General features: G+C 43.7%; 1 protein-coding gene across 1 annotated transcript in view; it reads left to right on the top strand.

Annotated features, from left to right (window-relative positions):
- The first annotated feature begins 5,556 nt into the window (after window positions 1-5,556).
- KIF5C (kinesin family member 5C) overlaps window positions 5,557-26,094 on the top strand; it is a 164,003-nt gene continuing 143,465 nt past the window's right edge. The window contains exon 1 of the mRNA XM_025912817.2: window positions 5,557-6,068. Within this exon, the coding sequence (XP_025768602.1) occupies window positions 5,943-6,068 (126 nt within the window). The 5' untranslated portion in view covers window positions 5,557-5,942. The remainder of the gene's footprint in view (window positions 6,069-26,094) is intronic.

Raw genomic sequence — 26,094 nt, forward strand, 5'->3', positions numbered from 1 at the left:
TCTGAGTTCATTTTGTTTGTTTGTTTGTTTGTTTAGATTCCACATATAAGTGAGATCATACAGTACCTATCACTCTCTATCTGACTTATTTCACTTATCATAATGCCATCAAAGTCCATTCATGTTGCAAATGGCAATATTTTCTTTTTTATGACTGACTAATGTTCCCTCAGTTGTGTGTGTGTGTGTGTGTGTGTGTGTGTGTGTGTGTACACATACATATATATCTTCTTTATCCATTCACCTGTTGATGGACAAATTGGGTTGTTTCCATTTATTGTCTATTATAAATAATGCTGCAATGAACATAGGAGTACATATATCTTTTTAAAACCGTGATGTAATTTCCTTTGGGTAAATACCCAGAAGTGGGATTGCTGGATCATATGGTATTTCTATTTTTAATTTTTTTGAAGAACTGCCATACTCTTTTCCATAGTAGCTGAACTAATTTACATTCCTATCAACAGTGCACAAGGGTTTCTATCTTTTAAAAATTATGGCAAAATATACCACAATAACAGAATTTATTTTTTTTTTATTTTTTTATTTTTTTTAAAATTTTTTTTTTCAACATTTATTTATTTTTGGGATAGAGAGAGACAGAGCATGAACGGGGGAGGGGCAGAGAGAGAGGGAGACACAGAATGGGAAACAGGCTCCAGGCTCCGAGCCATCAGCCCAGAGCCTGACGCGGGGCTCGAACTCACGGACCGCGAGATCGTGACCTGGCTGAAGTCGGACGCTTAACCGACTGCGCCACCCAGGCGCCCCCAGAATTTATTTTATATTTCATAGCATAAAATTTGCAGTCTTAATAATTTTTAATGTTTATTTATTTTTGAGAGACAGAGTATGAACAGGGGAGGGACAGAGAGAGAGGGAGACACAGAATCTGAAACAGGTTCCGGGCTCTGAGCTGTCCGCACAGAGCCCAGACGTAGGGCTTGAACTCAAGAACTATATCATGACCTGAGCCAACGTCGGATGCTTAACTGACTGAGCCACCCAGGAGTCCCACAGTCTTAACCATTTTAAAGTATACAGTCAGTGGTATTAAATACATTCACATCATTATGCAATCATCACCACCATCAATCTCCAGAACATTTTTTTACATTCCCAAACTAAAACCCCATACTCATTCAATAATAACTCCCCATTCTCCCCTCCCTCAAGTCCCTGGCAGCTGCCTTTCCACTTTCTCTGTGAATCTGAATACTCTAAGTACCTCATATAACTGGCATGGTATAGTATTTGCCTTCTTGTGACTGGCTTCTTTCACTTAACATAATGTCCTTAAGATTCATACATGTTGTAGCATATGCTGGAATTTATTTTTAAGGCTAAATAATACCCTATTGTATGGATATGCCACATTTTGTTTGCCCATTCATCCACAGGTGTATGCTTGGGTTGCTTCCACATTTTAGCTATTGAAAATAATGCTGCCGTGAGCATGGGTATAGGAATATGAGTCCCTGATTTCAATTCTTTGGAGGATATATGCAGAGGTGGAGTTGCTGGGTTGTATGTTAGTCTATTATTAATTTTTTGAGGAGCCGTCAGACTGTGTTTCATAATATTTGCACCATTTTATGTTCCCACCAGCAGTGCACAACGGGTTCAACCTCACACCTCTTCGACACTGATTTTCTGTTTTTGTTTTTGTTGTTTTATAATAGCCTTTCTAATGGATGTGAAGGGGTAGCTCATTGTGGTGTTGATTTGCATTTCTGTAATGATGAGTGAGGTTGAACATCTTTTCATGGGCTAATTGGCCATTTGTGTCTCTTTGGAGAAATTTCTATTCAAGTCCTTTGACCATTTTAAAATCAGATTTTCTTTTATTGTTGACTTGTAGGAGTTCTTTGTATATTCTGGATATCCTTAATCAGTATATGATTTGCAAATATTTTCTTCAATTCTATGAATTGCCTTTTTACTCACTATCCTTTGATGCATAAAAGTTTATTGTTTTGATGTTGTTCACTTTATCTATTTTCTCCTTTGTTTTCTGTGCTTGGGTGTCTCTTTAATTTTTTTAAACCCAGGCCAATTATAAACTTTTCCTCGGGCTTGTTAATCCTTTTTTTAAAAATTTTTTAACATTTATTTATTATTGAGAGACAGAGCGTGAGCATGGGAGGGGCAGAGAGAGAGGGTGACACAGAATCTGAAGCAGGCTCCAGGTTCTGAGCTGTCAGCACAGAGCCCGATGCAGGAGCTGAGCTCGCAAACAGCAAGATCATGACCTGAGCTGAAGTCAGATGCCTTACCAACTGAGCCACCCAGGCGCCCCAAGGATTTTTCGATCTTACCTAGTCCATCTCCTTTTCCCCACCCCCATCTCCTTGATTAAACCTTCTTAGCCACCACTGAGCGGTCCACCAAGGGTACTCTGACTTGTTTCTAAGTTTCCTGTGGATTATGACTTATTTTGTGACTTCCCCTCAAGTTGCGGTGGGCAGGGGTGGGGGGAGGTCTTTATTAATCCTCTCGAAAAGAGCTCATTTAATAAACCTAAATTTATATTTATAGTGACAACAAATGTGATTCACTTAGTTAATAGTTCATGAATAGATAGATGAATGGATGCATGAAGAGTGAACCCGTGGACACACAGGTCTCTCCACCCCAGATTATCCATGTGCTGACCTTCTCAGACATTCTCAGTGTGTGTGAGATTCTGGTAATCTTCTAGTGGGCTCAGGGAAACCCGGGATTGGACTGACCTCTCCAGTATATTGTGAAGTTGACCACTAAAGATGATGGATGTCTGAGCCAGAGCCTGAGAATACTAATGTGAAAACAGATGAGAATGTGGCACTTTGGCCTTTTTAAACCTACTTTCACTGCATCTGAGTATGATAGGAAAAAAATAGGATAAAATAGGGAGATTAGGAACTGATGGTCCCTGGGATGGGAAAGACATATTTTGGAACAATGCTGGGAATGTCTGACCATAGCAAATCCCCTTAGGCAACTCCCCCTCAGGTTTCCTTCAGGAATTTGACAAAAGGCCTGACTAAAAATAAGTAGACCATAAAACCTATGACCCACAAGGAACTGGCCACCCCTCATACAATGGAAACTAGTCAATCAGGAATGGACAACCCAGCACCTAGAGTTATCCAGCCAATAAGGATAAAACCTGAGAAGGAACAAGGGGGAAGGGAAGGGGTGGGGTGACCAGAACCTTATAAAACAAGGACCCTTGCTTATTGTCAGCAGGCATTCACTTTCCAATGTCCCCTCTCTGTGAAGAGAGCTCTCCTACTATTCTTTCTTTCTAATCTTATATTTTAATAAACTTTTGTCTGCTGCTCATTTTGTGTCCACCTCTTCATTCTTTGAAGTGGCAAGACAACGAATCCCGGGTATTGTGGTAAAAAAAAAAAAAAAAAAAAAAATCCTACAACATGGGGACAGGAAATCAAATTGGTACTGCTCATAATGGCTTATAAAAATTTATTTTTGTAGGTCTGTCTTCTCAGCTAGGTGGAAAAACTGTATTCCCAGGTGAACTTGCATTTAAGCAACAGATGTATTCCTTAATTTAACTAAGTAATACATCTGTCTTACCACCATTTGCTCAGCAAACAACAACAACAAACATTCAAGGGTTTATACTATGTGTCAGGCACCATACTAGGCTCTTTAAAAGCTTTATTTCTTAAAATTCGCTCAAAAACTTTATGAGATGATTCGCTATTCCAATGATAGAGTTAAAATTGAGTCTTAAGGGAATTGAATACCTTGCCATGGGTACCTCCCACATCTAGTAAGTGGCAGGGCTGGGATTTTTACTCAGGTAGAACTTCCTTCTAGGTTGGATTTCTTATTCAGCATGCTGCCTACTATGCACTAGATGCTAGAGACATAAAGATGAGGCAGCTATCATTGCCCATGAGAGTGTAGTGATAGAGATGTGAATAGTAGGTTGTGAGGACAACAAGAAGGACCACCTGCCCTTTGTGGGTGTTTAGGAAGTCAGGGAAGGCTTTCTAAGGAGGGAGGATTGAGTTGAGGCAAAGAGGAAAAGGTAGCACTGGAAAGGGGGAGTGGACATCTAATTGTTTTGCCAGCCCAGCACCATGTTCTTTTTCTGGGAATGACATCCCTCTTGTTTTGGGAACCTTCCCATCATGATATTCCTCAAAGATCTTACAAAGTTCCTGACTCTGATTGAGTGGTCTAGGGGTAGATACCTAAGCTCAAGCCAATCATAGACTTTCCCTAGTTTTTTTCAAACCAAAACTCTGAACAAACATCTGTCCTTATCTAATGGTAGAAATTGAAGAATGAAACCCAGAGACTCTTGGCAGCTGGGTCTCCAGACATTGGGGGGATGATCTGGAGTGAGAAAGAATGAGGGCAATACAAAGAGGAATCAGGGACCACAGTTAGAGAGTTAGAGTCTTGGTAGCCTGCCTATTTCCTGGTTCCATTGTTTAATCATTTTTTTCTAAATAAGCAAGATAATCTGGATTCTTCTGATAAATTCTCCTATTTCCATGGTGACTTCATTTGGGTTTCTCTTACTTTTTACTGTAAGAGCCTTAATACACTTACTTAGTAATAGGCATGAATGGATGACTCTTAGCAAATGACTTAAAGTATCAGAAGCAAGCACAGCAAGAGGTGAATGGAGGAAGCCACAAATAGTTTGGTATTTGTCAGTGTGTAAACATCAAGATGAGAAGTGGTAAGAGATAAGGCTAATAAGTCGGCAGAAATCTGATCATGGGGTTCTGAGCGTATTTTGCAAGGGACTTCAGAACTTGATCCTGTATATATTCTGTTCATGCTACGGGTTCTAAGTAGGCATTAGGCAGAGGTTCTGGAAACTACACTGCAATTAGTACTAATTAAGAGAGATTCTTCACCTGGGAGTCACAGGCAGGTTTTGGTTGTTCCCAAATCCAATGACATAGCGTGAAAAATCTGTGGGTGTGTGCAAGTTTTTTTTGTTTTTGTTTTTTTTTTTTATGGAAAGTGTCCCCAACTTTCATCAGATATGAAAGCAGCCCCTGACCCAAAATATGTTGTGAACTGGTATGTGCAGGCATTTTGGGGAAAAACGGCTTCAAATATTCAGGCAAATCTCATTTCCCCCTTGATTTCCCAACAACTCTTACAAAACCGTTCAGCACAGAGAAAATGCTCCATAACGTTTCGGTTGGACATTGTCATAAGGGATTCTCCTTGGAGATCATGAACAGATGTAAAGAGATGATATAGACCTGGTTTATCTAGAGATCTTAACTGGTAATACTGGATACGACCTCTACCCTGTTCTTGACCTGGGCAGCCAGACCAGACCTACAGGCTTTTGGAAGTGGCACCTGGGGTACCACCGCTGTCCCCCAAAGCCAACCCAACTGCAAGTAAGTATCCTTGTCCTTCCACCGAGAGGAGGAGCGACTACAAGTCCCAGGATGCCCCGCTCTCGGAGCCGGGGCGAGGGCGGGGCGGATCTCCGCAGTGACGTCACCGTCCCGGGGCGAGCCGGGGGTGGGCGGGGCCAAGGGGCGGGCCGGGGAGGCGGCCGAGCGCGCTGGTGCTGATGCAGGATGGCTGGGCGCGCAGGAGCCCGGGAGGTCTGAGCCGGGCGAGGCTCGCTCCCTGCGCATCGCCTCGTCCGCCGGCCGCGTGGTCGCGGGCAGGTGGGCCCGGGGAGCAGCGCCGGGCCAGGGCAAGGCCAGGGAAGGCAGGTCTGCAGCCGGCGGGGCGGGAGGCTGGCTGATAGAAACCTACCCGGTTTCGGAACGGCCGGAGGCGCCCAGCCCGCCGAGTTCGCGATGACCTGCTGAGAAGCTTCGTTGGAGGCTGCAGGAGGCGGCCTCGCTGCAGGCGGTGCGGTTCGCGGCCTCCTCCCTCGTCTTACTGAGCCCCGGCCCCCCACCCATCCCCGCGCCCCCTCCCTGCCGCCAGCCGAGATGGCGGATCCAGCCGAATGCAGCATCAAAGTGATGTGCCGGTTCCGGCCCCTCAACGAAGCGGAGATTCTTCGAGGGGACAAATTCATCCCAAAATTTAAAGGCGATGAGACCGTGGTGATTGGGGTAAGTGTCCAGGACGTCTGGGTTACCCGGCTGCTTCGCGCCGCAGCTGGGCGCCCGAACGCCCTAGACGGCAGAGGTGTTCGGCCACCCCCTCGGACATCCCCGCAGGGCTGCCCTCTCGCGTGGGCTTGAAGAGAAACCCCCTCCCCTACGCCCTACAGTTCGCTCCCGGGCTGGTGGAGGGGCCACTGGGGGCAGCGGGCGGGCCCAGGTGTCTAGAGTGGAGGTGGGGGGCGAGGAAGGGTTCGGCGCCGCCATTGTTCGCGGGGTGGGGGCCCTCGTGGGCCTATTGTTCCCCGCCCTGGCCACGCCGCGTGGGTAGGGTGTTTCGGTTACCCTCAAGCGGGGTGCCCAGGCTCCCCTTAAAGTATGATCTCTGCACTCCATATATGGTTCCAGGCATCAGTTCGATTTATCGAACACTACCTGTTCTTCTCACGACCTTAGCAAAAGCAAAAGAAAAAAAGGTACTGGAAAAATCCTAGCCTTAGTTCGGAGCTCCCACGCGGTGTAGACGCGGCTCCCCGCGGCGTTTCACCTTGCTCTGCGTGCAGAAGGCTGGGGGTGTGGGGAACACTGGTGGCCTTGGTGTTCCCGGGAGGCCTGGTGTGTCTTCTGCTTCCTCTCAACCCAAGCTACCCTGGACGTGGTCCCCGGCACTGACCCCTCCCCAATGAGGCGACCCCCCACCTAGTGTCCGCAGACCCTCAGATGTGCTTCGCGCTGGGTGGAGAGTAGGCTGTGTGCCCACATCTGTGGGACTAGGGGGCCCAGAGCACATCCATATAGCCCCTGTCTGCCAAGAGTAGAAGTTACTTTGTGTGGCTGGGTCCCCCCTCCCCCTCCCCCCTTCGCTTGATCTCCCGTCCTACCTTTCCTTTCCTCCTCCCTTCCCTTCCCCCACTTGGCTCCCTTTCTGCAGCCGGGACTGCTGGTGGGGGCAGGGAATACCATTGGGTTTTAGTTCTTAAAGCGGTATGTCAAATGAAATAAACCAGCCTTTCCCCCGCCCTTTCACCCCCCGTTGTCCCCAGCGTGTGTAGCTGACGGTGCCCTCTTTGTATGCGAGCCGCGTGGGGAGGGACCGAGTTAATGGGAGCCTCCCGGTCCCCGCTGACATATTCCTGGCAGCCCGCTCGAGGCTGCTGATGCAGCCTTCCCGTCCCCGGCATTGATTAAGTGATGTCATCCAGATTACTGAGCATGCTCCGGCTAACCCCCTCCCTCCGATTCCCCCCAGTGGCTGGTGTATTTAGGTCAAGTGATTGACAGGTGACAGTTTCTGGAGGGTCCCTGCCAGCGTCCGCCAAGCCTTTCTCAAGCACCAGAGGCTGACGTTTGCCGGCCAAGTGGCCCCCAGCATCTTCACCAAGGTTGTGCCGCAGTCCCTGAGAAGGGCCCGAGGGACTAGCAGGTGCTAGCCAGATTGGTAGGCGGTAAGGCGGTAGGCGGGTGCTCTCCCTGAAAGGGTAACTGAGGCAATGCTCTGGCCTTTGCCCAGGGGCTTCATCTTGTTCCTCCCTTAGGAAGGCAGCTCCCTTTGACGACCTCTTCTCCCCTTCCCATTTTTACAGTCATCAGGAAACCATGACCTCCAAATGGCATGCGTTTATTCTAGGAGCTGACCTATCAGGGCAGGAAAGGGGGCTTTTCTCTTTGCTTAGTGTTAAATTGAAGAGAAGACTTATGCTACAATTATTGATGAAGAGGGGAATTCTATACTTAATGGCAGAATAGGTGATAGTGACATATCTGCTGCCAGTACATGGGGCAGATAGTAGCTTGTTTGGGTTACATCTCTGAGCTGGGATCAGCCTACAGTCAGATTTGCTATTTCCTGAGCCAGGCTGTAGTTTAGATAGAGTCGGAGTTACTGGGGACATCTCGTCCCTGCCCCTTACCTTGTAACAATTTTTTAACAAATAATTATGCAGCACTAGAACATGTTCTGGTGACCCTGTTTTTTTTTCCAGAGGTTTTAAAGAAAAGCCTGAAGAAGTTGTTATTTTTTTCTTCCTCTACCTCTCCGGCTCCTCCTTCTCTTTCTCAGTCTTGTAAGAGTGATCTGTGTGCAAGGTGGAGATCCTAAGAACCATGTTTATTTCACATCTAAGTATACATGTGATTAACTAAATACATTAAAACAAAGTCACTCTATGAGTAATTTAAACTAACAGTTGTGGGTGTGAATACACATGTAACTCTTCAACTGTAAAGGGAAATTTTTGATTATCTTACTATAATACTTTTTAATACAGCGGTTTTGAATTTTCTTCAGGATAAGTTTGGTTCTTTTTTTAATAGAAAAAAGCATTCATATAGTAAAGTGTTATCATAAGGGTACAGCTTAGCGAGCTTTTATAAAGTAATCACTCCCCTGTAACCATTTCTCAGACTAAGAAACACATTTTCAGGACCCCAGAGGTCCCATTAGTGTCGTTCCCGGTTATTAACTCCCTCTGCCTCAGGGTAACCACTATTCTGACTTCTGCCATAGATTAGCTTTGCTCGTTGTTGTTGTTGTTGTTGTTGTTGTTGTTGTTGTTGTTGTTAATAAACTTTATATACGTAAAACCATAGAGTATGTTTGCTTTTGTGTGTGGCTTCTTGCAGTCAACATTATGCTTGTCAAATTCCTCCATGGGGTGGTGTGTAGCAGCAGTTTTCTCCTGCTCATTGTTCTGTCGTGTCCCGTTGTATGAATACACCACGGCTTATTCATCCATTAACTGTCAGTAGATATTTGGATAGTTTCCACTTTGGGGTTAATATGGACATAGCTGCTATGAACATTCTTTTGCACTTTTGGTGAGAGTGCATCCAAAACAGAAGACTGCTAGACATTGAAGGGGGACTAGGATTGGCATGTGCCAGGACCCTTCCTATTCCTGATTGATAATGTGTAACTAATGGAAATGACCTTTCTAGCAGCCTGTAACCCGTTTTGTACACTGAGCAGAACGGCTCCCGAGCCAATTCAGTTGCAACCAGCCCATATGGTTCAGTTGCAGGTGGAGACTGCCTTGGGTGGGCATCTCTTTCTTGCTTGTAGAGGTGTAGATTGTGAGGATGACCAAAGAAGGCCAGAACCGTCCAGCAATGTCAGTCATCTTCACTCCCAGCAGAGCCGTGTAAAGAATGAATTTCTGTGGAGTCAGCTGTTAGTCTAAATTCAGAATCCCAGAAATTCTTTTGTTTTTGAAACTAAGGTCAATTTTTTTTTTCTTTAAAGTTCTATTCGGGGTCCCTGTGTGGCTCAGTCGGTTAAGTGTCCAACTCTTGATCTCAGCTCAGTTCTTGATCTAAAGGTCATGAGTTCAGGCCCTGTGTTGGGCTCCATGCTGGATGTGGAGCTGACATAAAATTACAATAAAATGGGACTCCTGGGTAGCTCAGTCGGTTAAGCCTTGGACTCTTGATTTCGGTTCAGGTCTTGATCTCACAGTTCATAAGATTGAGCCCCATGTCGGGCTCTGTGCTGACAGTGTGGAGCCTGCTTGGGATTCTCTCTCTCTCCCCGTCTCTCTGCTCCTCCCCTACTTGCATGCTCTCTTTGTCTCAAAATAAATAAATAAACTTTAAAAAAATAAAATAAGGCAGGAGCAGGTGAAGAGAGAAGAGCCAGCGTGGTGTGGATTCAAGAAGAGGTGGAGGAAATTTGGAGCAACAGAAGAGAAAAGCTTTAGGGCAGAGTGAGAAATACCTTAGGTGAATAAGTAAAATACCTTAAAAAAATAAGGTAACACCTTAAATATATAGGTAACATTAGGTAAAATACCTTAAATAGGTAAAATACCTTAAAAAAAGGTTCTGTTCAATTTTTATGGAGATGTATGCTAAAAGGGAGATTTTGCAGGTATAGTTTCTAGATTTTTCTTTTTAAGAAAATGTCCTGCCTTAGAGGAAGTATCTCCACCATCCTTGCATTTTTTTCAGCTCCTGTGTAAAGCTTTCTTTTTCTGAGCAGCCCAGCCACAGTCCTCCCCACTTTGAACCCCTGAAGCATTATTTTGCACAAGATCTTGTGACTTCTTTGTCTTGGATTATTATTAGTTTTATCATATACGTAATGACATTGTAAGCTATGGGCAGAGATAAAGGCCATCTATGTTTTGCTTCTTTGTATTTCCCAGGGCCTTGCCCATAGAAAGCACTTAAGTATTTATTGATCTCTTTGTTGAATCTAGAAATCTTTACTTTGGTATATTTAACTTGTTTTGTGGGCCCTTAATTGGCCTAGGGAGTAGTTAAAAAAACAGTTTCTTTTTTTTTTTTTTTTAATATATGAAATTTATTGTCAAATTGGTTTCCATACAACACCCAGTGCTCATCCCAAAAGGTGCCCTCCTCAATACCCATCACCCACCCTCCTCTCCCTCCCACCCCCCATCAACCCTCAGTTTGTTCTCAGTAAAAAAACAGTTTCAAAGAGAAGTGCTATTCCTTTGAGCAGACCTGGTAAGACAGCATATACTATACTTAAATGCCTTAAGAAAATTGGGAAAGTACTACTCTCGGCTTTGTTAAATAGTAGGAAAGCTGTTGACACTGGCAGTGAGATGGAAGTAGAGGGTGGCGATGACCTAGTGATTAGAAAAGGGACTCCACATAAATTAATTCTTCAGAGAAAAATATTGGATTTATAGCATTTCTCGAAGTACTCCTCCATTAGCTGCTGAAAATCCTGGTGAGTCAGCCACTACTTATGGCTCTGACTATTGGTTTTGATGTATCTGTATTGATGGAAACTCTGTTTTGGAGAGTTCCCAGTAAGTTCTTTGAAATGGATGTTGACACTTCAGTTTGCTCACTTGGGACTTTCCTCTTATTCAAAGTCCTAGGAAAGCATTAAGTTCTGACCTCTCTGAGAGCCAAGGCAAAACATCAGCCGTGACCACTGAGCTGGTCAGTGGTATGGAAAGTGGCCTCAGCCTGCAGGATCTCAGATTAGTTCTGGACAGTAGATGGGCGAGAAAGGAAGGACCAGGACAGAGACCAAATTCCAAGTTGGAGTTATCATTGTGGACGTTAAGGACTCAAAAAGTAAAGAAATATGGCTAGAATTTTTTTTTTTTGTCCATAGTAATGGTCTTTAAAAACATGAACATTAAGATTTTTTCATTTTAACTTTTTTAAATGTTTATTTATTTTTGAGAGAGAGAGACAGAGTGTGAGTGGGGGGGGGGGGGGGCAGGGGAAGGGGGCACAGAGAGAGAGAGAGGGAGCAGAATCCCAAGCAGGCTTCAGGCTCTGAGCTGTTAGCACAGAGCCTGACACAGGGCTCCAACTCACAAACTGCAAGATCATGACCTGAGCCAAAGTTGATGCTTAACCAACTGAGCCACCCAGGTGCCCCTAAAATTGTTTCATGTTTAACTTATACACAGTAGTTCTATGGGAGGGACTTTGACAATATAGAGTTGTGTAGCAATGCCGTATTAGTTTTCTTTTGCTGCTGTAACAAATGATCACAAGTTTAAGGGTATAAAACTATGCAAGTTCATTATCACAAAGTTTCCATAGGTCAGGAGTCCATCAGATCAGCTGGTTTCTCTGTTTAGGGTCTCATAAGGTCAAGACCAAACTATTGGCAGGGCCACGTTCTTTTCCAGTTCTTTTCCATTTATTTGCTCATTCAGATTGGTGGCAGAATCCTTATGGTTGGTAGGAGTAAGGGCTGTCAGTCCTGGCTCTTCTCAGCTTCTAGAGGCCACTCTCAGGCTCTAGTCACGGGCTCCTCTTCTCTATCTTAAAAACCAGCAATAAGTTAGTCCGTCTCGTGGTTCTCATCCTCTCCTGCAACTTCCATGGCATGTCTTTCTCACTGACCCTTCTTCATCCCTCTCCCACTTGAGGGGTCCACCTGATTGTAGTGAGCCCACCCAGATAATCTGGGATAATCTCCCTATTTTATTTTATTTTATTTTTTAATTTTTTAATTTTTTTAACATTTATTCGTTATTAAGAGACAGAGATAGAGTGCTGAGTGGGGGAGGGACAGAGAGAAGAAGGAGACACAGAATCTGAAGCAGGCTCCAGGCTCTGAGCTGTCAGCACAGAGCCCGACGCAGGGCTCGAACTCACAGACCGTGAGATCATGACCTGAGCTGAAGTCAGACGCTTAACCAACTGAGCCACCCAGGTGTCCCTAATCTCCCTATTTTAAGGTCAGCTGATTAGCAACCTTAATTATATCTGCAAAGTCCCTTTTACCCTGTAACATTCACGTATTCACAGATTTCCAGGAATTAGCGTGTGAACATCTTTTGAGGCCATCACTCTGCCTACCACACACTGCCATACTCACGACACAAAACAGTTTTGTTTACCACTCCCTACCCCCCCAGAAGCCCTCATGCCACGCCTCTGTACCACCCCTCTGTAGTCAAACCTTCTCCCCTCTCTTAACCCCTGGCAACCACTTCTTCTTCCTCTCTATAATTTTGCCTTTTCCAGACTGTCATAAAAATGGAATCACATATTAAGGATCTTTTTGAACCTGTGTCTTTTACTTAAGAACTCTTGGAGATTTATTTTGTTCTTGCATGTATCAATAGTGTATTTCTTTTTAGTGCTTAGAGGTAGTCTACTAGATGGATATAACAAGGTCTGTTTATCCATTCACCCAGTGAACGACTTGTGGGTTGTTTCCAGTGCGGAATGATGATGAATAAAGCTGCTATAAACCTTTGCGTTTATGTTTTTGTGTGAGGGCAAATTTTTATTTCTCTTGGGTAAATACCGAGATGATATCAGTTTTGGGATTGCTAGATCATATTGTGACTACATGTTTAACTCTAAGAAACTGCCAAACTGTTTTTCAAAGTGGTTGTATCATTTTGTATTCCTTCCCAACAGCAGTCATATTTGAAGGCATGATTATAAAGGGTTTGTTCAGTCACTTCGTTTAAGTGAGCACTAATAGTGTTTAATAATGTCGAGAATTATCAGCCCTTCACTCTTCTGTGCCCTAAATTCAGAGATGTTTACATCACTGGAAAACGAATCAGTGGTTTCCAGTAAACATACCCCCTGAAACGCTGGAAGGAGTGGACACAAGGAAGCAGCTGTCGTCTAGTAGGCCGCTTGCTGTTCCCGGCACGCATGCAGTTGGCACCACCTAAGGGAATGGGGTTGGTGGGGGTAGGGGGGAGAGTCAGACAGAGCTGAGTGTGGATTCCCTGGCTAGCTGTGGGGCTTTTTCCCCAAGTTGTTTAACTTTTCTGCATCTCAGTTTGATCATATTTGAAATGGAGATATAATTACTTATCTCACAGGGCTGTTAGAATGAAATGAAATGAAGGGGTCAAAACGGCATCTAGTAGAGAGAAAATGCTCAATCAGTGCTAATTATCCCCCATGTTTCCTATCTGCCTGTAATTTTTCTCATTTTCAGAATTAGCTTTGCCTCCTAAAATTACTGCCCTTAACCCTATGTCCTGAAAACTCTTCCTGTAGGCCTATTTCTTAGGCGTTTGTTCTTATGCATTCTTGCTTGGAATAGCCTCTCTTTTCATCTTATTTGTGAAATTCCTAACCATCCATGAAGGCAGAGCTCACAGTCTTTATTTATAGACCATATCCGCTGACCTTTTTATTTGCAATGATCATATATAGGAGAGAGGGAGAGGGTGTGTCTGTTTCATGGGTCTTTGCCTCCTTCACAGTGCTTGTCTAGTTGCTTTGTAAGTGTATCTTGATTGAGGCTTCTTTCTTTCCTTGCTCCCTGCACAGAACCAAGTCTCCATCAATGCCAGTTTCTGCATTTCCTTAAATAACTTGGGTATCATTGGGGATTTCCCTCTGCCTCCACCTGTGCGTGTCTGGCCCAACTCCCCTATTTAATGACAGTGTTTTCCATTTTTGGCTTTTCTCCCCCATTCAAAATAGGAAACCTCCCTCACCTTTGGGTTCCCTTGAGTCCCTGCCTCAGCTTTCTCACCTGTGTCTACTTATTAAACAAGCAAAAACAAAACTGCCTACTCCCTAATGGTTTCACTTGAGTTAAAAAAAATACCCCTTCGACAGATCCAATTTCACCTTATTTCTCTTGGATTTTTTATAAGGTCCTATTTTTGTGGCTGAAAAAGCTCCTCCCTTAACCCGTTTGCTGCATGTCAACCAAGTTCCTCTCAGTAGGAATTGACTTGTTTCATTTGCTGTTATTTGTTGATATTGCAGAGAACGTGGGAGAATATGGAGTGTTAGATTCCTCACAGTACTCCCCAGATGTGGGTATGAGTCACACAGCCCAGGACCAGCTCCCAGCTCTGCACCTTCTTAGCTGGTATGGACTTGGACAGACTGCTAAACCTTACTAAGTTGCAGTCTCCTGGCCTGTAATAGGGCTAATATAACTCTCCACCTTGTAGGGTTATTGTGATGGTCACAAGAGCGAATGCACATCCAGTGCCGAGTGCAGTGCCTGGCATATAGCAGGCATTCAGAAAATGTCCGCTTTGTAAGACCCACCAGTGGTTATTTCTGTGTCTTCTTGTCAGACTGACTAATCTTGGGAGAGCCCAGACCCTTCATCACAGGTTCTCTGGTGCCTTCAGGTTGTGTTAAAGAAAAAATTATTCTGACACTTGTAAAAATAGTTAAGATTATTGTGATAGGTATCAGTACTGTTGCCATAGGCGAGAGAAATCGGGCTCAACTCCAAGTAGAACAGATTGTGGGGGTGGGTGGGTAGGTGGATGGACAGTTACCAAGAGGAGACATCAAGGGTAGGGGGAGATTCTTGCTAAAATGACCTAACAGGATTCTTGCGGAAGGCAGGCCAGATATCAAGGAATCAAGATCTAGATTATGCAGTATCAGGGGTGATGAGATATTGATATTGGGTGGGGGGGTGGGATTCTCTCTAAATTGCCTTAGTAGGATTCTTGCTAACACTGGACTCTGCAAGTTTAAAGTCAGGCGTGGTTGAGAAGATGGCTCAGGGGAGCCTGACTACAGTGGTCATCTGGAAGCTGGATGATTCAGTGGGGCATTTGAGACCTTCTGTATTCTGGGCCTGCCTACCTTCCTGACCTCACCCCCTCACCCCGTGTTCCATCTGTGCTTCCATTCACCCAAATGATGAGGTGGCTAAGTCTCCCCCTCCTTACCCCAGCTGCTCACATCCCACATGCCTGGGGTGACTGTTCTCAAATTGTAGCTAAATGGCAAGCATCCATTCGCTTTTAGAATCTCATCCAGTAGTGCCTCCCCTGAAACTTTTCCGACTAGTCCCTCTCCCCTTCCACCCTGCCAGATTAGACACTTCCTCCTATGCACCCCATATCCATGGACAACTCCCAGCTGACCTCCCCCAGTTACCGTGTTTCATTTATTTGGGTGTATGCATCCTTTCTTCCAAGTAGACTGAAAACCGTTTGAGAGCAGGAAATGTGTGCCATTTATTAACATCTCTAAGGCCTGGAACAGTGCCTGGAACAGAGTAGATGCTCAGTACCAGATATCTTTTGAAGGAAATAAAAGAATGCTGACCGTCCTAAGCTGTTAGATGGTAGACCCTGGAGTTATTTGCTTGGATTTTTACCTTGACCTTTCTCCAGCTCTGGTAACTTGTTTTTCCTACTTAGGACATCCTCATGGTTTTACTGTTACTGTCTTAAATGCAATAGCTTCTTCAGGGCTTCTGGTATATTCCATGCTTATTAAAAAAAATTCAGACCATGCAGAAAAGCATGAAGAAGGTGGTAAAAAGCACTTTTACTTTTACAAACCAGAAAATACTTTCATAAAAAATTTTTTTTTACATTTATTTATTTTTGAGAGACAGAGAGAGAGCATAAGTGGGGGAGGGGCAGAGAGAGAGAGACACACACAGAATCTGAAGCAGGTTCCAGTCTCTGAGCGATCAGCACAGAGCCCGATGTGGGGCTCGAACTCACGACCGTGAGATCACGACCTGAGCTGAAGTCAGACACTCAACCGACTGAGCCACCCAGACTTTTAGAAAATACTATTGTTAACATTTCCTTGTATATCCCAGCTCTTTTCCATTCTATAAAACAACCATACTTTGTTCTAAAACACAGATAGGGTTTTTTTTAAATCTGTTTTGAAACCCACTGTTTTGCTTAATGGTATATTCAGATAGTAGCATTTGTAAAAGTTGCATATAATTGCATTACATATCAATCAATACTTTAACCATTTCCTAGTGTTAGACATTTGGGTTTTTCTGCTTGTTTTTCGTTCTGTTATAGACAAAAGTGTGATAAACATTGGTGCACACATCTTTTTGTGCACTTGCCAGATTGTTGTTTTAGAATACATCCCCAGAATTGGGACTGGTGGGTAACAGGGTATAGATGATTTTAAGGCAGCCATAGTTTTTGAGAGAGAGCAATTCAGAGATGGTAAGTTGTCCTGTTTTATACTCTCATCTCTCTGTCTACCAGATGGAATCACTGCCAGTTTGTCTCATAAGGCATCCTTCATACCTGAGCTAAATTAAATTCTTACCAAGAGTATGTGTTCTGTCATGCACTGTTAACCCACAGATCCAGAACACGGCAATGCCTTCAGACTTTTAATGTAAACCATACGATTTTGTAGGCTGTCTCCTGTCAGTTTCAATATCCTAAAGGATGTTGTTTCTTGGAGGTGATCAAAAGCTAAATTTCTCTCTTGAGGCAGCGAAAGATAGAGGCCAAGTTTGTAGTCTTCAAGAAAAATAGGGTGGATGCTTTTCTTCTTGGTGCTAACATTGAATGGCCTGTGATATCTGCTGGGCAGTTGTAAGTTGAGAAGGGATAAAATAACCCTCTCAAAAAAACCCTAGAAAGAGCTTAGCGCCTTGCCCTCTGATTATTAGGTACTCTTTTAAGTAACTTATTATATAAGATTCCAACGTACACCAAAGTAGAAAGAATAACAAAATGTACCCCCAGGAAGCTGTCAACCGGTTTTAACCATCATCAACAAATGGCCAGATTTATTTATTTATTTTTTTTTTTTAAATTTTTTTTCAACGTTTATTTATTTTTGGAACAGAGAGAGACAGAGCATGAACGGGGGAGGGGCAGAGAGAGAGGGAGACACAGAATCGGAAACAGGCTCCAGGCTCTGAGCCATCAGCCCAGAGCCTGACGCGGGGCTCGAACTCCCGGACCGCGAGATCGTGACCTGGCTGAAGTCGGACGCTCAACCGACTGCGCCACCCAGGCGCCCCCAGATTTATTTTTTCTATACTCCCCTAACCATTCCTCCCCAAATCACCTGAGTGTTTTAAAGTGAAATCTCACATCATTTTATCCTTAACATATCAGTTCTCTTTTAAAACCTCAATGACATCATCACAACTAAAATATGAGCAATTCCTTAATGTCAAGTACCCATATTTCCCCCTATTGCTTCATAAATTTATTCTACAGCTGGTTTGCTCAAATCAGAATACTAGGTGCTATTGATTACAAGTGAGGAGAAAAAGAAATGCTCATACGTATCGACCTTGAAACAAGAAGGGAGGCTTTTGCTGTGGAGTCCTGTGGGACAGAAGAAACACAGGGCAGTCAGGCTAATCAAGATTTCCAGCCCATGTCCCTTAACAATGGTCACGTCCCACTTACCCTTTCTAATAAACCAGTGCCAGCATTGTGGTGTCATCCAGAAAAGCTGTTTAAAGAGATTTCCGCATTATAGTTTTTCCCTGCTGCTTTCCCCCTGGCTTTAGTTGGCCTGTGTAAACACCAGGAAAGCAGGCAGATGTATCACTCACTTGTCTTGCGAGCTCAATACCGCCCTTATCAGATTGGTGCCAAGTACATTCACAGCAGTACTTTTAGGTATTTCTAGGTGTAGTAGTATTTATTACCTTTTTAGTCAATGAATACCTGTCCTTGGTGTGAATTGAATACCGGAAAAGAAATCCAACAGAGCTGAAGGGAAAAAATTTACATGTGAGAACAGAATTCACTGCAACATACTACTTTAAGGAAAAAGGCTTGTAGTTGTCTTTTTATGTTTCTTATGCCTTTTCTCACTAAAAAGAAAAAAAGGGGCGCTTGGGTGGCTCAGTCAGTTAAGGGCTGACTTTGGCTCAGGTCGCGATCTCACAGTTTGTGGGTTCAAGTCTTGCATTGGGCTCTGTGCTGATACCTCAGAGCCTGGAGCCTGCTTCAGATTCTGTGTCTCCTCTCTCTGCCCCTCCCCCAATCACGCTCTCTCTCTCTCTCTCTCTCTCTCTCTCTCTCTCTCTCAAAAATAAAATAAACAAAAAGAAAAAGAAAAAAAATCTCTGAAGGGAGATGGATAAAAAGTGCAAATTAAAAAAAAAAATCCCAGTAATTTATGCTTTAACTTCCTAGGCTGCAGTGTATGGTCATAAGAGCTGCCCATCAATAATACTATTTTAGAAGATCTTTAATTTACTTAAAGGTCTTGACTACACAATTCTGGACTGACAGTCCCTTCCTTTCCTGTGCTCTGTCACAGAGCGATCTCTCACATTTCCAGGTCTTGTTTTGCCTCATGAGGAAACGAAGAGAGGTCTGCTTCAATTCTTTGAGGAGGTTATATCATAGATTTTTTCTGAACCACCTGTCTGGCACCTCACTCCTCAGAGATTATTGATCTTCATCTGGGAACCTGGTTAAATAATAACTCTAAGTGACATCAGAAACTTTGGATAGTCTTGGGAGAAGGGACTTCTGCTTCTCTTTCATAGCCACCTCCTGCCTCATAGTGAGGACCAAATTCCGGTCTGACTGGGCAGTGTCCAGACCTGTCAGTCCTGGTCACTGGTGGGCAGGATCCCATGAGAGGCAATCAATTCCTTCCTGTATCTGGCCTTGGTGGTAAGCTAACCTCTGCAGATATGGATTCCTGGGCTGGCTCCTAGGAGCTGTTTTTCTGTCTCCTGTCTGCATGCTGCTGAGTGGGTAAATTAGGCTAGCTCCACAGATTCAGGCCCAGGTGGGCTGGTCTCAAGGCCCAGAAGAGACTGGGCTGTGGGATGGGGGCGTGGTGAGGTAAGGAAAGTAGAAAGACCATGTGAGCCTCCACACTTGGCTAGGTTCAGGATTGGGATATGGGTATCGATGCCCTAGCTACGTGCTATCTGGTTACTTGAGCAAACTCACCCACCCAGTGGGTGGGAGGAGCTGTCAGGGGAGGCTTCTGGCTTTTTTGGTCCCTTGTACTAATGCCATTATATAGCATCAGAGCCTCCTAACTACTAATAGTTTGTTTATATAATATTTGTGAAAAACAGACTTTAGAAGGGAAGCGTTTAGCTCTTCGGTAATAATTACTGAACAACACAACCTACTAATTATTTGTTCAAACAAGTGGGAAAGAAACACCCAAAGTACTGTATCCTAAAGTAACAGCACTTGCTTGCTCATTTGCTTGTTGAATATTTCTTAATAAATACGACTCTTAATAAAAATCAGTTTGAGGATCTGTTTTTAAACTGTATTTTCTGGTCTAGACATTTATCCAAAAGAGCTTGTAAAGGGGAAAATATACATGTATTTAATATTTCTTTAGTGCTATTAAAAAGCAAATATAAAGAGGTAATATATACATTCATGGAAAACTTGAAATTAAGTGAGTTCTTTATTACTATGAACGTTTACTTTTTAAAGAGCGAAGGTAAAGTTTTGGACCTCACTGTGATTCTCTGCTGTCCAGTATGGAAGCCACTCGCGTCACACAGCTATCCGGCACTTGGAGTGTGGCTGGTTCAAGTCGGGGCGTGCAGTAGTTGTAACATGTACATGGGCTTTTGAAGACTTAGGACAAAAAAAACGGAAATGTAAACTATCTCAATTTTGTGTAGTCATTACATTTTGAAATGATAAAAATGATTTTCCCCGTTTTACTTTTACTTTTTCTTTTTAAGTTTATTTATTTTGAGGGAGAGAGAGAGAGAGCGCTTATGCCCACACACAAGTAGGGGAGAGGCAGAGAGAGAAGGAAAGAGAGACTCCGAAGCAGGCACCATGCTGTCTGTGCAGAGCCCAACACGAGGCTCAAACTCACAAATGCCTGACCTCTTGACCCGAGCCAAAATCAAGAGTCAGATGCATAACCCACTGAGCCACCCAGGCGACCCATTTTTACTTTTTAAAATGCCACTACTAGGAAATTTAAGGTTACACGTGTGGCTTGCATTCATCGTTGCCATTGCATTTCTGTTGGACAGCGTCGCACGAATCTTTTCCGTGCTGCCGACACACTGTTTTTGCATTTATTAATTTTAATTCCACTTTGATGTATTGAGGGTTTATTGTGTGATAAGTAAGACAAGATCTCTGCTGTCAATGACCATATATATAATCCAAGAAAAGAAGGCAAGTAAAAAAAAAAGAAAAGAAAGAAAAGAAAAGAAAAGAAAAGAAAAAAGAAAAGAAGAGAAAATTAGCCTGCTGGGAGTGTCCAAAGAGAAGAGGAAACAAAGCCTTGCTGGAGTTAAAGAGAAAGCACGTCCAGTTGTGTTCAGGGACACCTTGCAGAGGGACATCATTACCTTGACGCTGTGGCAGGATCTGTCTACACTGCACATGTAAAATTTGCTTCTTTATCTTAAGTTATTTTGCTGTTCTGCATAGCTGCTTTACATATTTCTGTCTTGAATAGTGTCGGGAAAAGCCCCGGAGCGGGATGTGTGCTGTAGCCCGGTCCCTCTCTCTGCTGTCACTCCCTACTCCCCCCCCCCCCCCCCCCCAAGTACTGGTACATTGAGTGTTGCCGCCCGGCCGGCGTCATGTAATTCAGTCCTGGCCATTAACGGCAGCGGGCTGGGATGCGCTTGCAGTGGGTGACATTGGGAACACCCACGGGGGGACACGCCGCGTCGTCTTTGAAGAAGGTCGCGGTGCTCCGCTGCTGCCCAGCTGCCACCGCAGTGTCCTGGAGACCGGGCCCCAGGGCCGCCTCATTGCTGGGCTCGGCCTCCCTGGAAGGTGGTTTTTAACTTCCACCCGGTGATTCGCAAATCTGCCACTTACCTTCTGTCTGCATTCTGTTGCTAATGCTAGGAATGACGAGACCTCTGGTCCTGGAAACGCATTTCCCTTTAGCACGGGCGCCAGCTAATGAGGTCCCTCCACCCCGTGAACAAAAGCGCGCATTAGGAGGCCCGCTGGTGGGAGGAGGCGCTGTTGTGGGAAACCCGGGAAGCGCCTTCCTGGTCGCTAGCAGGTTCCTCTTTGTCCTGGTGTGTACGTGTGTGTGTGTGTGTGTGTGTGTGTGTGTGTGTGTGTGTGTGTGTGTGTGAGGTCGCCTTGCAGGTGAAGGCCACACAGCTCTTTGAAGCGGGAGTTGGTTCTGTGCTGGGAAATCTCTTTCCCACCCCTCCGGTGCTCCTGTTGGTCAGGGTTGACACAGAATTGATTTTTCCTCCTTTGCAAAGGCAAAATCGCCATGATGTAACGTGCAAGCCCAACAACACAAAACCAGCCGTAACCTCACCACCCTACATTGTCCATTTTAATTTTCATATCCTTTTTCCTTTCATTGACACTTAGCATTTTAAAAAAATGTACTTCCAACCCTGGATATGCATTTATGCTTTTTTTTCCCCCTTAAAAAAATTTTTTTTAACATTTATTTATTTTTGAGACAATGCGAGAGACAGAGTACAAGCAGCAGAGGGGCAGACAGAGGGAGACACAGAATCCGAAGCGGGCTCCAGGCTCTGAGCTGTCAGCCCAGAGCCCGATGGGGGCTCAAACTCACAAACCGTGAGATCATGACCTGAGCTGAAGTCGGATGCTCAGCGACTGAGCCACACAGGCACTCCATTTTTCCCCCCTTTTACTTAAGTTTACTCCGTTAACAATTTTCCATGTTTTGTAATATATTCGTGGTTGTAATTTTCAGTGACGATTTAAGTGTCCATTGGGGCTGATAGATCACAGTTTGCTAACCCCTCTGGTTTCGCATTCAGACCTCCAGCGTCCCCTTAGTCTGGGTGATGGTTTAGTGAACATCCCTGCTGTTTTCTTTTGTTGAGTTTTTTCTAGAGGTTGCATTCTAATGCAAGGAATACTTTACTTGATCTTATTAAATATTATCCTGTTGCTTTCTGTAGAGATCAATCCCTACAGCCTCCAGGAATATATGAGTGTCCTATTTGGCAGTGAATTCATTTTTGAAGTGAAGTATAGGTAACTTAAGCCATATTTAACACAACGTTTTTCTGATGGTTTGGAAGTTTCCTGGAAGACTTTGCCATCATGGGTGAGAACTGTTTAGTGAGCAATATTGCATGTGTCAAAGGCGCCTCAGTGTATAACGGTAGCCTCGTGTCTGTTGGTCTTGCCTGTTTTGAGGGAGGAGAGGTCAGAAGACAATCCTGTAAAATGGCTTAATTCTAGCAGAATTTCTTCAGCACTAAATTTCCTTCCAGAAGATGTAACTTATTTGGAAAGTGAGTAAGGGAGGTTGGAGAGAAGGTGCCTTTCAACTTGGATGTTGAGGAGGACTATATTTAAAGAAAATTTCTCAATGTTTTTAAAGTTAAGAATAGCCCCTTTTTTATTTTCTATTCTCCCTGGCCCACCCTTTCCCAAACACAACCTTGGGCAACAGTGTGTTCAGTATAAATATCAGGTAATAGAGTATCTTGATTAGCAGAACTACAGACAATGTATGTATTACTGTTCTTCTCACAGACGTTTATGCACCCATTAGATTAAGAGTAATTATCTTCTTAGACCAATGAAGTTATACTCTTCCCCAATCTCAAACTATTGTAATTCTGAGTGGTGACAGCATATAGCAAAATCTGCTACACTTGACAAACACTTATGTAAACGCTTTACTGAATGTTCATTCATTTACTTTAACCCTCAGTGGTACCCTGTGAGGTAACCACAATTATCACAAGTCCTGTCTGCATTCCACAGATGAGGAATCTAGAGCACAGAGAGGTTAAGTTACTTGCTCGAGTTACTTGCTCAAGAGGTAAGTTACACTTGCTCACACAAGTGTAAGTAAGTTGTGGACCTAGGATTCAGACCAGGGCAGCGTGGTCCTAGAGTCTTTGCTTTTAACCATTTGTTGTGTCACATCTACATTTTGGTTCCTAACAGGAGTTGGAAATGTCCAGATGCACTGCATTTCCTAAATTGCAGTTTCGCTAGGACACAAGTTCTTTGATAAAAGGGTTTGTTGCCAATTAAATGCAGGAAGTGTTGCTCATATTCTCTGTATCTTGGAGACAACCCCACCTCTCTCGTCAACAGTCCTGCAGTAAATAAGCACACTTGGCTCTGTTTACTTGGTGTTTACCATTAGCAACCCACTGGGCTGAAGTTTAATTTGGGGAACTGCTATAGAGAAGGTAGCTGTATCCTGGGCTGTACTTGAAAGTGGAGGGTTTTTTTCCCTCTCTGTTGCTTGCCCTTACATTGGTATCAGATTTTGTATGAAGGTCAGAATCAGCTCTGCTCTTGCTATAATTTCCAGCTGAGAGGCTGTCTAGGGTGTTCCATAGATCACAGTGCCAGTGCTCTCAGGGTGTGGTGCATTTGCTGAGAAATCTTGTAGGCTAGACTCCTGAATTTTTTTTTTTAATGCTTATTTATTTTCTGAGGTGGGGGAGGGTCAAAGAGAGAGGGAGACAGAACTTGAAGCAGACTACAAGTTCCATGCAGTCAGCACAGAGCCCGATGCAGGGCTTGAACCCACGAACTGTGAGATTGTGACCTGAGTCAAAGTCAGACGCTCAACCGTCTGAGCCATCCAGGTGCCCCATAGACTCCTGAATGTTTTGATGTACTCTTAGTTTACATGCATCTATCCACAGAGAAAAGGATTATCATGCCTTTTTTTTTTTTTAAGTTTACTTATTTATTTTGAGAGGGGGAGAGAGAGAAAGAGAGTGCAAGTTGGGAAAGGCAGAGAGGGAGAGAGAGAATCCTAGCCAGGCTCCGTGTTGTCAGTGTGGAGCCCAACTCAGGGCTCCATCTCACAAACCGTGAGATCATGACCTGAGCCAAAATCAAGAATCGGACACTTAATTGACAGAGCCACCCAGGCTTCCCTAATGCTTTTTTTTTTTTTTTTTTTTTTTTAATAAAAACGTTTTCACGCTGCTCTTCTGTGTCTTAAAAGTATAGAGATTTATGTCTCCTTCTTGGATTTCTAAGTCCATATATACATTCAAGCATATTAGTAAACTGTCTTCTAAAAATTTGTGAGTAAGTTTTATTTTAAAAAGTTTTTTAAAGTTTATTTTGAGAGAGACAGACACAGTATGAGTGGGGGAAGGGCAGAGAGAGAGGGAGAGAGAGAATCCCAAGTAGGCTCTGTGCTGCCAGTGCAGAGCCAGATGTGGGGCTTGAATTCATGAAACCATGAGATCGTGACCTGAGTCGAAACTAACAATCAGGTGCTTAACCGACTGAGCCACCTAGGTGCCCCTTATCATCTTTAAAGAATGAGAGTTCTGTTTCCTTCTTTCTACAACAAATACTTTTCACTCCTTTTTTCTTGTCTCACTGCATTAGATAGGGCCTCCAGGACAATCTAAAATAAAAACAATGATAGCAGGACTCCTTGTCATATTCTTGATCTTAAGGTGATGTTTGATGTAGATTTTTAATAGATATCCATTATTAAGGTAAGGAAGTACCATCTATCCCTGGTTTGTTTTCTTTTGCTTTTACTCATGAGTAGTTCTTGAAGACCTTCATTGCTTCTTGCTTGGATTGTAATAGTCTTGGGAAACAATTCCCTGCTTGCTCTACATTCCCTCTAGTCCCTTGAACACTGTAGCTAACGTCTTCTTTCTGAAGTACTACTCAGAATATGTCAAATTTCTGCTCAGAAACATTTTAAGACGCTCCTTTACTTACTAAAATAAATTTGAACTCCTCACCTTGGTTCCTGTGATTCAGCAAATGCTCTACAATATGTTTCCTTCAGAAATTGAGAAATTGATTGAGAAATCAAACCTAACTGTACACCATATTTCAACCTCAGTCTGCAATTTCACTCTTCGGTGCCTTTGTTCATGAGGTTCCCATCTCTTAGAGTGCCATTCCCATCTGTCTGTGTCTCTTGAAATTCTTTTTCTCTCTGCAGGCTCGCTGGAGGCATTTCCTTGTTTATTTAGTCCCTCCCTTCTTGGAATTACCCCATTCGGAGTACTGGGTTTTGTTCAATTTTTTCAATCTTTTTTTTTTTTTTTTTTAAGAGAGAGAGCACAAGTGGGGAAGAGGGGCAGAGGGAAAGAGAGAGAGAAAGAGACAGAGAGAGAGAGAGAGAGAGAGAGAGAGAGAGAGAGAGAGAGAGAAGCTTAAGCAGGCTCCACTCTCAGCATGGAGTCCAACTTGGAGCTTGATCCTATGACCCTGGAATCAACCTGAGCTGAAATAGAGTCAGGCGCTCAACTGACTGAGTCACCTAGGTGTCCCTATTTTCCTTCTTTTTAAAAAAATATAGCTTTAGGGGATCCTGGGTGGCTTGGTTGGTTAAGCCTCAGACTCTTAATTTCAGCTCAGGTCTTGGTCTCAGAGTCTTGAGTTCAAGCCTCACTTTGGGCTCAATGCTGGGTGTGAAGCCCAGTTAAAAAATAAATAAATAAAAATAAAAAATATAACTTTATGAAGGTATATTGATATCCATTGTTTGATTTATTTTCATATTCTCAGCATGTGAGTCCTAATGGGTACACAATACATGATGGAATGAATGAATAAATGACTAACTAAAAGAGTATTTCTTCTGGTACTTATTGTCTCATTTTTATGATTATATTTGGTCTGATTTTTGCTCCCTCCCTTTCCCCATAAGTCCCACCTGACCACTAAAGGAGCTGCCTACATTTTTCTTTTGAGAAATTCATCATAATTGGGCCAAACTATATATAGGTATTCCTTAGGGAGCACATTCTATTTATCCCACCCTCAACCAACTCACTGTCTAGTAAGAGGGACAGATAGACGCCGACACGTACACACACACACACACACACACACACACACACACACACAATGGCAATACAACTGATAAGTGATTGACTAGTACTCAAAGTTTATTGAGAAATAAACACCTT

The sequence above is a fragment of the Puma concolor genome, chromosome C1 (genome assembly GCF_028749965.1).
Source record: "Puma concolor isolate L17-30 chromosome C1, mPumCon1.1.hap2, whole genome shotgun sequence".
Classification (NCBI taxonomy): Eukaryota; Metazoa; Chordata; class Mammalia; order Carnivora; family Felidae; genus Puma; species Puma concolor.